At 40.6% G+C, this 14932-nt stretch overlaps 1 protein-coding gene across 2 annotated transcripts in view; it reads right to left on the bottom strand.

The window, feature by feature from the left end:
- The window catches only part of CTSO (cathepsin O), a 50191-nt gene extending 35537 nt beyond the window's left edge, over positions 1–14654 (bottom strand). Inside the window, exons 1-2 of one of the 2 annotated variants that reach the window (XM_049905683.1) lie at positions 14461–14654; positions 851–959 (exon numbers count right to left, since the gene is read on the bottom strand). In XM_049905683.1, coding sequence (XP_049761640.1) covers positions 851–959; positions 14461–14613 — 262 coding nt within the window. In that variant the 5' untranslated portion in view covers positions 14614–14654. The remainder of the gene's footprint in view (positions 1–850; positions 960–14460) is intronic. The other variant, XM_049905684.1, reaches the window with a different exon arrangement.
- Between the last annotated feature and the right edge of the window lie 278 nt (positions 14655–14932).

Below are 14932 nucleotides of genomic sequence, written 5' to 3'. Positions count from 1 at the left end.
TAGATTTTTCTTTGTGTTTTTCCATTTCAGGAAATACATCCAGCTGAAAGCTAGCAAAAAACAAGAATTCCTAACATAAGGCTGGAGTTGACAGATAAAATGACTTGTCTGGTAAAATCAGGCCAACAATAAAAATGGATACAATCAACATCATCTGTTTTAACATTAGCCTATGGAACCACGGGTGTCTTGAACAGAAGTAGCACTGGAAAACTGCAGAAGTGATAAAACACAATGTCCCTTATAGCCAAATGGAAATGTGTATAATTATGCTTTTCAGCAGCTGCATAAACACTTAAGTGCTTAGCTACCAACGAAAAGGTTGGCGGTTTGAGTCATCTCAGAGATGCCTCAGAAGAAAGGCCTGGAACTGCAAAGATCATAAACTAAAAAAAAAAAAGCCATTGCCATTGAGTTGATTCTGACTCATTGTGACCCTATAGGACAGAGTAGAGCTGCCCCATAGGGGTTCCAAGGACCAGCTGGTGGATTCAAACTGCCAACCTTTTGGTTAGCAGCCAAAGTCTTAACCACAGCACCACCAGGGCTCCCCAAAATATCATAGCCATTGGAAATCCTATGGAGCACAGTTCTACCCTGAAACACATGGGGTTGGGTTGCCATGAGTCATAATCACCTTGATGGCAATTTTTTTTTTTTTGGTTTGGCCATCAATATATTTTTCTAACTCTCAGCACCTGGCACATGCTTGACACTTGGGTTTGTAAATACTTAATAAAGGTTAACTTTTACTCAATTTACTAGATTTATAATTAAACAATTCCTCAAAAGTTAAACGAACAAGTTAAAATTGGGAAATTAATCTACTCAGAGAACAATTAGACCATACCTTTAAACTCTTCAGGAAACAAATAAGAAAACTGATTTATTCCATAGGAGGCAGTAGAGTTTTCATTAGGAAATAGAGAATTCAAATATCGATGTCTGTTAAGGCTTTCCTTTGAAGAAATAATAAAAAAAAAAAAAAGCTCATTTATATCAAGCATGTTGACTTTTCAAAGTGATTTGTATATAACCCACTTCAAAAATATTTTTCAGGTGCAAAAGTCAGTGATTGATTTATTTCCTACAGGTCATAATGAAAGGTTTTAGAAGATATCCAGATCAGATTTAAAAGCCTGTTGTATTAGAACTACTCTCTGATTTCAGATATTTTATAAAAGCATGGAAAAATATGTCTTACTTATTTCTGAATTCCCTTCACCAAGCATGCAGGGATTACTAAATGTATGTTTGCTGAAATGCTGGCTCAGTGAAAAATACATGAATAAACTGCAAATGACTAGGGGCAAATTGTCACCTACAGATATTCATATAATTGAACAATTACGACATTTGAAGTGTGTTCTTTTCATCTTTGTTATTTCCCAGCACTAAGTAACAAAGCATGAAATAAGGAATGAGTAAATAAAATGAATAAATAAACCTAATTCTATTTAAGCTTTGTAGATAACTACACCTCATTTGGAGCCCTGATGGCGCGGTAGTGAGGAGCTCAGCTGCTAACCAAAAGATCATCAGTTCAAATCCACCAGCTGCCCCTTGGAAACACAATGGGGCATTTCAACTCTGTCCTATAGGGTTGCTATGAGTTGAAATTGACTCAGTGGCAACAGGTTTGGGTTTTTTGGTATCTCATTTAGGGTTATAAGGTTTGTGGAAGAGATGCAACCCAGGAAATGTTCCAGGAAGATACGTTGATTTTTCTATTTGGAGGGAAAATATGGCCATTATTTACATCTCCTTGGCTTTGAATTTTGTTATATCTTGCCTTCTATACGAACATGACTCAAATTTCTAATACTGACCAAATGAGTAGGATAAACAAAATTTCAGGAGACTGACATTTGGAAGCAGCGGTAATGGAATCAAAGGACATAATGCATTGAGCAAGTCTGTTACCAAAGACGACTTTAAGGTTTTAAAACCAAAGAACACTTTTACGACTAGGTCCATCTGACCCAAGCCATGGCCTTTTTAATTGCCTCACATGCATGTGAAAGTTGGATAATGAAAACGGAAAACAGAAGAATTGATGTATTCGAATTGTGGTATTGCTGAAGAATACTGAATATACTGTAAACCGCCAAAAGAACGAACAAATCAGTCTTAAAAGAAATAAAACCAGATGTTCCTTAGAAGCAAGGATGGCAAGACTCTGGCTTGTTTACTTTGGATATGTCATCAGGCAAGATCAATCACTAGAAAAGGGCATCATGTTTGGTTAAGTCAGCAAAAAAAAGGGAAACCCTCAGTGGGATGGACAGACAAACAGCCACAAAAACGGACTTGCACATACCAACGGCCAGGAAGATGGCGTGGGACCGGCACTCTTTTGTTACGTTATATATAAGGTCATCCATCATGAGTTGGCGCCAACTTGATGATAACGACAACGTAATTTGGTAGGTTTTCAACTGTCACTTCTGTATTTATGCTATTAAGGGTTTACTGTGTGTCTGTCTCTCACAAATCTATATGCAAAATGAGAGCAAAGCTCATCTGTCTTATTCATCACTGTGGTCCCCACATCAAGCACATGCCTGACACACAATAAGTACTCAATAAATATTTGTTGTTGAATAAATAAATAACGTTTTATGTTTGCCATGCCCTTAATGGTTTTAGGGTAAAGGAAACCAAGCACAAAAGACTATGTGCTCTATGATTCCAATTATATAAAATTCTAGAAAAGGCAAAAACACAGTGATAGAAAAAAAAAAAAAAAAAACAGTGGTTGTCTGGGGCCAGACTAATAGGAAGAAGGAGGACTATCCAGAGCAAATGGCTTAAGAAACCGAAAAATGAGGAATTGTGCTACAGCTTATAGGAGCTCTGGTGGCACAGTAGTTAAAAGCAATGGTCTGCTAACCGAAAGGTCAGTAGTTTGAAACCACCAGCTGCTTCATAGGAGAAAGATGTGGCAGTCTGTTTTCATAGAGATTTACAGCCTTGGAAACCCTACAGGGTGGCTGTGAGTTGGAATCGACTCGCTGGCAGTGGGTTTGGTGCTGTATCTTGATTACAGAGGTGATTACATGATTTCATAATATGAAAATTCACCTAACTGTATACTTTAAATTGGAAGATTTTATTTACATGTAAATAATATCTTAGTAAACAAAAACAACTGGATAAAATACATTTCGCCAATATTAACAAATTAAGCTCTTTGAAAGACCTTTGTTATGGAATGAATTGTGTCCTCAAAAAAGGTATGTTGAAGTCTTACTTCTAAAAAGTAGCCATTGAAAATCTTATGGTTCACAACAAGAATATTATCCACATAGTATTGGAAGATAAGCCCAAACCTGCCAATGATCATGAAGATGGAGCAGGACTGAGCAACGAACGTTCTACAGTTACATGTCATGCTGTCATGAGTCAGAGCCCATGTGAAGACAACTAACACCAACAAGCGAAATAACAATGCCATCTTATTTTTGCTTATAAAATTTGTACATTGTTTATAAAGTAAGACACTGGGAAACTGGAACATGCACACATATACGCGCTATATAATCTGGTACACCCTTTTAAGAGCCCTCAAACTGCACAAATTCTTTGGCCCAGATATTCTAGGAATGCATGCCAGAATCATGATCACTACAGACACTTAAAGGGTGAGTATATGGCTGCGTTCACACGCGTGGCTGGGAAACTGAGGTGGCAGCTTACCACATTTTTTCCACACAGTTGGACACTAAATGCAAAGTGTTTTTGTACACTGTGAGAAAAACAAACATTGCCTCTCTTAGTAAATATCAGGTTAAAGCCAAAATACTTAAAAATAATCAAATCTATTCATCTTTCGCTCAATGAGTTTCAAAGTTCTTCTCTTAATTTTGCATAGGCTAAGACATTTACTTTATCATCTGAATTTTAGTCATTCTGGTTATGAGGTAGCTATATTAACAGCAACCTAATATTGAAAGAAATGATTATTGATTTATTTTTAATATTCATGTCCCTAATACTCAATGATAATTCCAGTAACAGCTACTTGATTTTAGCCTTTAGCATGTGTTTGAAAAGGCAGACGTCTCTTCAAATATATTTTCTACTTGCTGTCACTTGCTGTTCTTTGATTTATGTCAGCATCTACAATATTTGCAGGGCTTGTGGAAATGTTGCTCTCTTCTGCATATTTAACCAGGGCCAGCTTCTAGAAGAATCCCATTTATGAATTTTGTCTGTCATTCCAGGACAATTACTCCTGCCATTTCATGTCTATCCAGGGCCCATGCTAGGACTACTTGATATTTGTAATTGGCAACTTCTTGCTATGAAAAAAAAACACGCTGGACCCCAAAGTATTCTGTCCCACAATCTCCCTGCCCCCAACCACCGCCACCCTGTTCCCTTGACTCTGCAATATGACTAAAGTCCTTTCCTGGAGGCTCTGAACAAAGGATCATTCCCTTACACATCTACACGCACACACTTAAGGATGGATTTCTTTAATCTTTTCTCGACTTTGCAACATACTAAAATGTTTCACCACATAGACATCCCACTGCTGTGTAATCTTTGACTACATAATTAACCTCTCTGAGCTTTCTTCATTGACAGATGAGGTAACGCCAACCTGTCAAAATGTGAGGATTAAATAAGGTAACATTTGGGAAACATATTATAGTGTCTGGCTAAATAGATGCTCAAGGAAATACATCCTGCTGAATCCTCCTTTGCCCTGAAATATAGAAATTTGGATTATAGCAAGTGTCATTCAAAGACCATGTTTTCAGATTTACTTAGGTTAATGTGGAGTAAATATTTCCGAGGGAATGGGAAATGAGGACCATTTACCTACTGAAAGCTATCTTGTGCTTCAAAATAATATTATCAGGAATATTTTTTCTGTTTGTTGTAACAGTAGGATGCATATCCGGTTTATTTAACAGTGGTTTCGCATTACTTACATTTTAAAAAGCTCTATATTTCATTCCTCGAGAGTATCTGCTCTTTTAAGAGACTTTTCTGGCCCATCTCTTACAGCTAAAGCAGATTTCCTAAAAGTATTACAAACTTTGACTATCTTGAGCACTTGCTGCTCGTTGTATTAACAGCCTCTGTGGTGGGACCAGTGTTTTGTGCTGGACTACTAACCTAAGCGTTGGTGGTTTAAACCCACTCAGCGGAAGAAGGACTTGGCTATCTGCTTCCCTAACGATTAGAGCCAAGACAACCCTGTGGAGCACAGCTGTACTCTGCAACGCCCAGGGTCACCAAGAATTGGAATAGAGTTGACAGCAACAGGTTTGTTTTGGTTTTGTCATAGAACCAAAAGTAGCCAAAAGTTCCATTAACATATTTTATTAACATAAGGTAATAGAGACTGCAATAGTGATTGACTGAAGAGTACTGTACCTAAAGCCGTATAAAATATTAAAGACTAGAGCCCTCATTTCATTTATCACAGAAAGATATAAAATTTGGAGGGTACTAATCATTACAGCTTTTAAATGAGCAGAAGTCTGAAAATCAGATGGATATACTGGTGGAAAAATTACAGCTGATAAATCAGAACAGGTTTTGAACAGATGTGGTGCCAGGTGATGGTGTGTGTATCCCTTATGATGATCCCATGCACTGACAGGGTAAATTTTACATGAAATTACTAGCTGAGGAAACAAGCAGTTTGTAAAGATCACTTTCTCTACTGAACCTCAAAGGCCACTGCTTGCCTTTCACTTCCATTACCAAGGCTTAACAGCCCTCATGTACCGATTCTGAGGTCTGGTTTAGGATGAATCATAAATTCTATATGTGGAATTTAAATATTCTCTTTGGTTTCCGAAAGTTGCAGTGAATTCGGGGATAGGCAAAAGAGATAAAACATTTGTACGCTATATAGGAGAATTATTGAGAATTTCTCTCAAAACTTGAGGGTTGTACCTTAGCACAGTGCTTCTCAACTGAGAGTGATTTTGTCCCCCAAGGGGACGTGTCACAATGGCTGGTGACTTTTTTGATCATTACACTGGGAGTCTGATAGCAATGTTACTGGTGTCTGGTGGGGGTAGAGGCCAGAGATGCTGCTAAACATCCCACAACACACAGAACGGCCCCCACAAGAAAGAATGACCAGATATACATGGGATCACTGTTGTATTCTCTACTGCCTTATGTATTTCTTTGCGTTGCTGTTCAGAAGCCCCGTACTAGAATAATTAAAATATAATTTCATTGAATATACTTTTACGAATTACTGCTTTAGAAAAGTTTCTTACATAAGACATTTTATGGGGGGTGTGCTGAGGTCTGTGTAAAAAGAATGCACATATATATTTACTAGGTAAAGTAATAAGAAATTTGTAGTCATTCAGACTGAATGTGGTCATGTGAGTGTGCGCACGCGCGCGTGTGCGTACCTATGCTCCTGTATTCACAGACTGAATTAAAAAAATGCTCTTTTGTGAACTGGATGAAGGAATTTGTTTTTCTTGTAGACTAGTCTCTATATTCGTCTGTTCACTGGAAAATGAGTTATAGCACAACGTTGAAAGATAAAAATATGAATTTATTAGATTATGATTTCTCAGAGTTCTGCACATGTCTTATTCTTTATATCACTCAAAAACTTAGAGCAACCTCATACATAGTAAATATTACATAAATTAAATAAATCATGGAATAAACAGCTGGACAGGTGGACAAATAAATTCATAAATTCTGATACAAGATTTCATTTAGGCATTGTATGCTTTAAAGAAGAAGAATCAGTACTTGAAAAATACACCCCGGTGACAGAAACGACACCAGAGACCGCATGATAGAGTTTCACAAGACCAATGACTTATTCACTGCAAATAACATTTTCAACAACATAAACAGTGACCATACATGCGAAGCCCACCAGATGGAATACACAGGAACCAAATTAACTACACTTGTGGAAGAAGACACTGGAGAGGCTCAATATCAACAGTCAAAACAATGCCAGGGGCCGACTAAGGAACAGACAATTAATTGCTCATATGCAAGTTCAAGTGGAAGCTGAAGAATATTAAAATAAGTCCATGACAGCCAAAGTACCACCTTGAGTATATCCCACCTGAATTTAGAAATCATCTCAAGACTAGCTTTCACACATTGAACACTAATGACTGAAGACCACATGAGTTGTGGAATAACATCAAGGACATCATACATGAAGAAAGCAAAAGGTCATTAAAAAGACACGAAAGAAAGAAAAGACCAAAACGGATGTCAGAAGACACTCTGAAACTTGCTCTTGAATGTAGAGCAGCTAAAGTGAATGGAAGAAATGATGAAGTAAAAGAGCTGAACAGAAGATTTCGAAGGGAGTCTTGAGAAAACAAAGTATTATAATGGCATGTGCAAAGATGTGGAAATAGAAAACCAAAAGAGAAAAACATGCCTGGCATTTCTCAAGCTGAAAGAACTGAAGGAAAAATTCAAGCCTCAAACTGCAAAGATGAAGGATTCTATGGGCAACATATTGAACGACGCAGGAAGTATCAAAAGAAGATGGAAGGAATACACAGAGTCACTGTCCCAAAAAGAATTAGTCAACATTCAACCATTTTATGAGGTAGCATTATGATCCAGAATGAATGTTATTGAAGGAAGAAGTCCAAGCTGCACTGAACGCACTGGCAAAAAAAAAGGCCCCAGGAATTGACAGAACACCAATTGAGATATTTCAACAAACAGATGCAACACTGGAGGTACTCACTTGTCTATGCCAAGAAGTTTGGAAGACAGCTAACAGGCCAACCCACTGGAAGAGATCCATATTTGTTCCCATTCCAAAAGAAAGGTGATTCAACAGAATGTAGAAATTATAGAACAATATCATTAATATCACGTGCAAGTAAAATTTTGCTGAAGATAACGCAGTCAGTTGCAGCAGTACATCGACAGGGAACTGACAGAAATTCAAGGTGAATATCATTGCTGATGTCAGATGAATGTTGGCTGAAAGCAGAGAATACCAGAAAGATGTTTACAACTCTGTTTTATTGACAATGCAAAGGCATTTGACTGTGTGTATCATAACAAATTATGGATAACACTGTGAAGAGTGGAATTCCAGAACACTTCATTGTGCTCATGAGAAACCCGTACATAGATCAGAAGGCAGTCATTCGAACAGAACAAGGCAATACTGCATGGTTTAAAAATCTGGGAAGGGGTGCGTCAAGGCTGTATCCCTTCACCATATTTATTTAATCTGTATGCTGAGCAAATAATCCAAGAAGCTGGACTATATGAAGAAGAACATGGCTTCAGGATGGGAGGAGGACTCATTAACAACCTGCATTATGCAGATGACAGGACCTTGCTTGCTGAAAGTGAAGTGGACTTGAAGCACTTACTGATGGAGATCAAAACCACAGCCTTCAGTACGGATTACACCTCAACATAAAGAAAACAAAAATCCTCATAACTGGACCAATAAGCAACATCATGATAAACGGAGAAAAGACTGACGTCTTCAGTGACTTCATTTTACATGGACCCACAATCAATGCTCACGGAAGCAGCAGCCAATAAATCAAAGGACGTATTGCTTTGGGCAAATCTGCTGCAAAAGTTTACTTTCAAGTGTTAAAAAGTAAAGATGTCACTTTGAGGACTCAGGTGCGCTTGTCCCAAGCCACAGTATTTTCATTTGCCTCATATGTATGGGAAGGCTGAACGAATAAGGAAGATCGAAGAAGCATTGATGTCTTTGAATTATGATGTTGGTGAAGACTACTGAATATATCATGGACTGCCAGAAGATGGAATAAGTCTGACTTAGAAGAACCGTCAGAGCGCTCCTTGCAATGGAGGGTGGCGAGACTTCATCACATGTACCTTGGACATGTTATCAGGATGGACCAGTCCCTGGAGAAGGACATTATGCTCGGTAAAGTACAGGGTCATCGAAAAAAAGGAAGACCCTCAATGAGATGGATTGACACAGTAGCTGCAACAATGAGCTCAAATACAGGAATTATTGTGAGGATGGCCCAGGACTGGGCAGTATTTCTTTCTGCTGTACACAGGGTCATTACGAGTTGGAATCGGCTCGATGGCACCCAGCTTTAAGCTAGAACCATCAGAAATATTCTGCTGAATAAAACAATCTTTTGTCAAATTCACCTCTTTATCATGATGTTAGGCAGAAAACGCAATTCTTGGATAAAGTTTATTTGGAGGAGGTAATCCAGTGTTCAGGTGACTGATTATGACAAGCAGGTACCTATGGCTGGTTAGTTAGGATCACTCATTGTAAAGATACTATTATCTCCTATTTTATGCATCAACAAATGTGCTTAAAGGTAAAAATAATTTTGTAACAATGTAGCACGTGTCACTGCCACAGGAGTAATTAAGGAGAAGCTTCTGAAATTTTATGCAAAGTCATATGTGCATTTGCAGTGAACACAATTCTGAAGTGAGTATGAACAACTTCTATTAAATCCATTAGTGGGTCTGCATCCCCCAAAGAATAGCAATCTAACTGTTCTTCAGCATAGCTATGAGCGTCACTAAGTATGAGTGTACGCCTAGGTTTGGCACAAAGGAGGGCAGGTAGAATATAACAGTTAGGAGCTTCCTGAACACTAGAAGTTTCTAAAGGAGTGAAAGAGCAAAGACAAGGGCTGCTATTCCTTCTTTCCCAGGTTAGTTTTCCTGGATGGCATCCCATAATAAGTCAAGGAGGGGCCCGGTTATAACTGAATAACATAATGATAGTTTGTGGGAAAGTGGTCCTAAATGTCACCTAACTTCCATTTAGGGAATATGCCTGGGGAACTTGCGAAAATGCATGAGACGGAAAGGAAAAAACCTTTCACTATTTTCTAAGTCCACGACCATCAAAGGCATTACTAATCGATCAAGCACTTTTTCCAACTGTGTCTCAGCTGCATGCCCTGGATACTTCTCAACACCCTCTGCCAAGCAGTTTGCAAATGTGGTGAGACCTACTAAAAACAAAAACCCCTATTGCTATCCTTAAGTTAGACATCAGGATCCAAAGACTCTAGCTCTTGGTCCTCAGTGTCTGCCTGCTTTGCACACTATAACCTATAGTTCTCTGTAGCACAGCACAGTGTGCTTTATAACTCCATTTTCATCTTTTTAAGTTTTATTTAATTTTGTTCTAATTTTACTTCATTACAGATCAAGATAGCTTTCTAGATTCTGACCATAATTAGCCTGATACATAAACAATGGAGGGTGTCAATTCAACCAATTCAGTATGACATAATTTTACAGAGATTAGTTTTCTAGGGTCATAATGATTTTTAGTTACTGCATATGTTAATCCATCCTGAAAAAGCCACACTCACGGTTATCAAGGAAGCAGGCCCTTTCTATTGATTGCTGAGTCCAGCTCTCTGCTCCAGGTCCAAACAGCCATGCCAGTTCAAACCCAATTATGTTTGGAAGGATCAACCTCATGAAGTGATCTCCCATTAGCAGCAATTAATTTAAACATTTTTTTTCATTCTTTCTCAACCCAAGGTTTTTTGAGGGTAGTGGTAGATCAGTGGAAGAATTCTTACCTTCTAAACAGGAGAATTCTACCACACACAAGTAAAAATTTGCTGAAGATCATTCAAAAACGGGTGCAGCAGAACATGGACAAGGAGCTGCCAGAAATTCAAGCCGGATTCAGAAGAGGACGTGGAACCAGGGGTATCCCTGCTGATGTCAGATGGATCCTGGCTGAAAGCAGAGAATACCAGAAAGATGTTTACCTATGTTTTGTTGACTGCGCAAAGGCATTCGACTGTTGGATCATAACAAATTACTGATAATGTTGCAGAAAATGGGAATTCCAGAACACTTAATTGTGCTCATAATTGTGTGCAGAGACCTAGAGGCAGTCATTAGAACAGAACAAGGGGTCAGGAAAGGTGTGTGCCACGGTTGTATCCTTTCACCATACCTATTCAACCTGTATGCTAAGCAAATAATCCCAGAAGCTGGGCTATATGAAGAACAGCATCTGGATGAAAGGAAGACTCATTAATAACCTGTGATATGCAGATGACACAACCTTGCTTGTTAAAAGTGAAGAGGACTTGAAGTACTTATTGGTGAAGTTCAAAGACCACAGCCTTCGGTATGGATTACACCTCAACATAAAAAAAAACAAAAATCCTCACAACTGGACCAATAAGCCACATTATGTTAAACAGAGAAAATACTGAAGCTGTCAAGGATTTCATTTTACTTGGATCCACAATCAATGCCCATGGAAGCGGCAGTCAAGAAATCAAAAGATGCATTGCATCGGGCAAATGTGCTGCAAAAGATCTCTTTCAAGGGTTAAAAGCAAAGACGTCACTTTAAGGAGTAAAGTGCACCTGACCCAAGCCATGGTATTTCCAATCTCATCATATGCATGTGAAAGCTGGACAATGAATATGCAAGACCGAAGAAGAATTGACTCCTTTGAATTGTGGTGTTGGCGAAGAATACTGAATATAGCATGGACTGCCAAAAGAACGAACAAATCTGTCTTGGAAGAAGTGCAGCCAGAATGCTCCTTAGAGGCAAGGATGGCGAGACTGCGTCTTACATACCTTGGACATGTTGTCAGGAGGGATCAGTCCCTGGAGAAGGACATCATGCTTAGCAAAGTACAGGCTCAGCAGAAAAGAGAAAGACCCTCAACGAGGTGGACTGACACAGTGGCTGCAACAATGAGCTCAAGCATAACAACGATTTTAAGGATGCCACAGGACTGGGCAGTGTTTCGTTCTGTTGTGCAAAGGGTCACTTTGAGTTGGAACCGACTCGACAGCACTGAACAACAACAACAACAACATGGACTGCCAGAAGAACAAACAAATCAGTCTTAGAAGAAGTACAGCCAGAATGCTCTTAGAAGTGAGGATGGTGAGACTTTGTCTCACAACTTTGGCCATGTTATCAGGAGAGACCAGTCCCAGGAGAAGAACATCATGCTTGGTAGAGTAGAAGGTCAGCGAAAAAAAAGGAAGGCCCTCAAGGAGATGGATTGACACAGTGGCTGCATCAATGGGCTCAAGCATAACAAGGATTCTGAGAATGGCGCAGGACTAAGCAGTGTTTCGTTCTGTCATGCAAAGGGTCGCTATGAGTTGGAACCAACTGTACAGCACCTAACAACAACACACAGGAGGCCCAGGTCCAACTTCCGGCCTATCCACCTGAGGCACAGCCACCACTCATCTGTCAGCGGAGTCTTGCATGTTTGTTATGATGCTGAACAGGTTTCAGCAGAGCATCTAAACTAAGACAAACTAGCAAGAAAGGCCTGGTGACCTTCTCCCAAAAATCAGCCAACGAAATGCTACAGAAAAGCACAGTGGCCCTATTCCATTGTGCATGGGGTCACAGACAGCTGATAATAACAGCAACAAGTTTCTTCGTAACTCTTCCCTCCTCTAATTGCAACTTTCCATCTCCCAACCTGGAACCTAGTATTTCTCCTGAGAACAGTTGTATTTTCTATACATTCATCTCCTGATATGTTCTTTTCACAGGGCCAATATGAATAACTACATAAATAATAGATATAACCACAAGTAGTTGTCTTCAAGTCCATTCTGACTCATGCTGACCCCATGTGTGCAGAGTGGAACTGCACTCCACAGAGTTTTCAAGGCACCTCTGGATGGGTTCGAACCATCAACCTTTATGTTAGCAGTCAACTGCTTAACCTTTTGCACCACTTAGGGATTCCAAATTATATATATATATATATAAAATAAATTATAGAAATAACATGTTATATATATGTGTATATGTATATATATGTAACCTAACCCAACTCATTACCTCCAGCTAATTTTGACTCCTAGAGACCTTTTTTTTTTTTTTTAGAGATCCTTTAGGACAGAGGAGAACTGCCCCATAGGGTTTCCATGGCTATAAGTCTTCAAAGAATCAGACTGACACATCTTTTCCCCTCAGAGTGGTGGTGGGTTCCAACGGACGACCATTTGGTTAGCAGCCAAACACTGTGCCACCAGGGCTCCACATATACGTATAATTTTTACTCTATCCCCCTTGAGCCTCCAGTCCTTAAATGTGATTTTTTGAGGAACGTGGCGGTGCACTTACTGATTTAGCCACTGAATACATTCATTAGTACAGATGCGTCTATTCTCACCCTCCTCCCCCCACAGGTCCCAAGGGGTTCTGGTCACCACAATAGCAAGCAAGCCCAGGGCAGAGGTAGAACACAGGACAGAAACTGTGTTCTCAAGGGGTTGTGAGTGCTTCTGGTTTCGAAAGCTGGATCTGAGCTGCAAGGGTAATAAAGTGGAGAAGAAAGTTCACAGGTCAGTGTGGGCCACAGATTAAGAATGGATGGTCAGTCAAGGTAGGAACCTCCTAACCATTAATTACAGCAGGTGAGGGCACAGCAATAGGAGCCCATGAGAAGCCCCAAGAAAAAGATCAGAAATGAATAAATACAACCCCCCCTAAGTCATATTAGTGAATTCACACTTATTTTTGGTTCAGAATGAAGCAATTTCTTTTATAATAAATTAAAACATGATAATGACATCTTTTGTTATTAAAAACAAATCTTAAACAGTATCACATACACAGAACACGGTGAGGCAAACTCTAAGTCGCTATTTCTTGCGGTCCCCTGGGCTTCAGAAAGTGTTATTATGAAGTCTTTTCCAAATAATCTGAAGAGGAATTAGATTCTTCCATTTTCTCGAAATCGGTCTCCACCAAGTCAGCAGAAGCTTTTAAAGTGGTAAACTACTTTAAAGAGTTCCAAAAAAACAAACCAAACCCACTACCATGGGGTCTACGCCGTCTCATAGAGACCCCAGAGGACAGAGTTTTCCAAGGAGCGCCTGGTGGATTTGAACTGCCAACCCCTTGGTTAGCAGCCATAGCACTTAACCGCTACACCACCTTAAGGAGCTCCGGTTCAGAAAAATCCATAAATGGCAGGATTCTCAGAATTTACATAATGTAGTCTCCTGTTCAGAAATTTCTGATCACAGGAGGAAGTTAACATCGCACCCCTCCGGGGGAAAAACGACAGGTTTCCTGCGCCGGTAGGCAGCACCATGCTTCTGCTTCTTGTAAAGGTTTGAAGTGGGTGAGAATGGTCAAGGGGACTGCTAAAAGGGGTACTTCTTCCAATCAAGACTACTTTGCCCACATCCCCTGACTGCTGTGGACGCATGGTATAAATCCACAGCGCAAATCATTCATGGAAAATCAAACCTTTCGTTCGCGAAAGACACGGGAGAGAGGGGCAGACACCCTGGCACACGGAGCACGGAAAGACAAGCTCCATGTGAAAGCCCAGCGCTGGCACCGCAGACTCGTTACAGAGCCACAGCCAGGTGGCCGCCGAGAGCGCCGCACCCCGTGGCCCCTCTACCCAAGCCCAGTCCCGGGACAGGAAGGGGCGAGAAGGAAACAGAAACGCTGGCGCCCGCTCGGTACCCGGAAGGCGGCTGCCTCTCGCTCGCGGCTCGGCGGCCCGGTCCGGGAGAAGGTGGCGCCGGGGCCCGCGCCGCGCCCTCTGCCGCCGTCGTCGCCGCCGCCGCCGCCGCAGCAGCAGACCAGCCAGAGCCACGGCAGCGCCCGCAGCTCCATCCCGGCCGGAGCCCCTCCGCCAGCAGGCCGGCTGCTTCCTCTTTCGGTTCATTGGCTCCTCCCTCTACCGGGCTCGGGGGACCGAGGGGTGGAGTGAGGGCGCACGGGGCTGCGCATGCTGGCTGTCTTCAGGTCCCTGGTGCTCTGTACCCGGAAAGCCGGTTAGCTGGAAGGTTGGAGATTCTCGCAGTTTTACTTGAAGCATCAGGCACAGGGCCATGTACCACAGAGGAAGATCTTTATACAGTAAATAAAAGTCTTCATAGAGTAACACGAAAATACAAACTTCTGTGTGAACAATTTGATTTCTGCTGTCTCG

This window comes from Elephas maximus, chromosome 13, assembly GCF_024166365.1.
Source record: "Elephas maximus indicus isolate mEleMax1 chromosome 13, mEleMax1 primary haplotype, whole genome shotgun sequence".
In the NCBI taxonomy this organism is placed as follows: Eukaryota; Metazoa; Chordata; class Mammalia; order Proboscidea; family Elephantidae; genus Elephas; species Elephas maximus.
The sequence above is the reverse complement of the archived record's forward strand: the minus strand, read 5'-3'. Positions and strand labels throughout refer to the sequence as shown.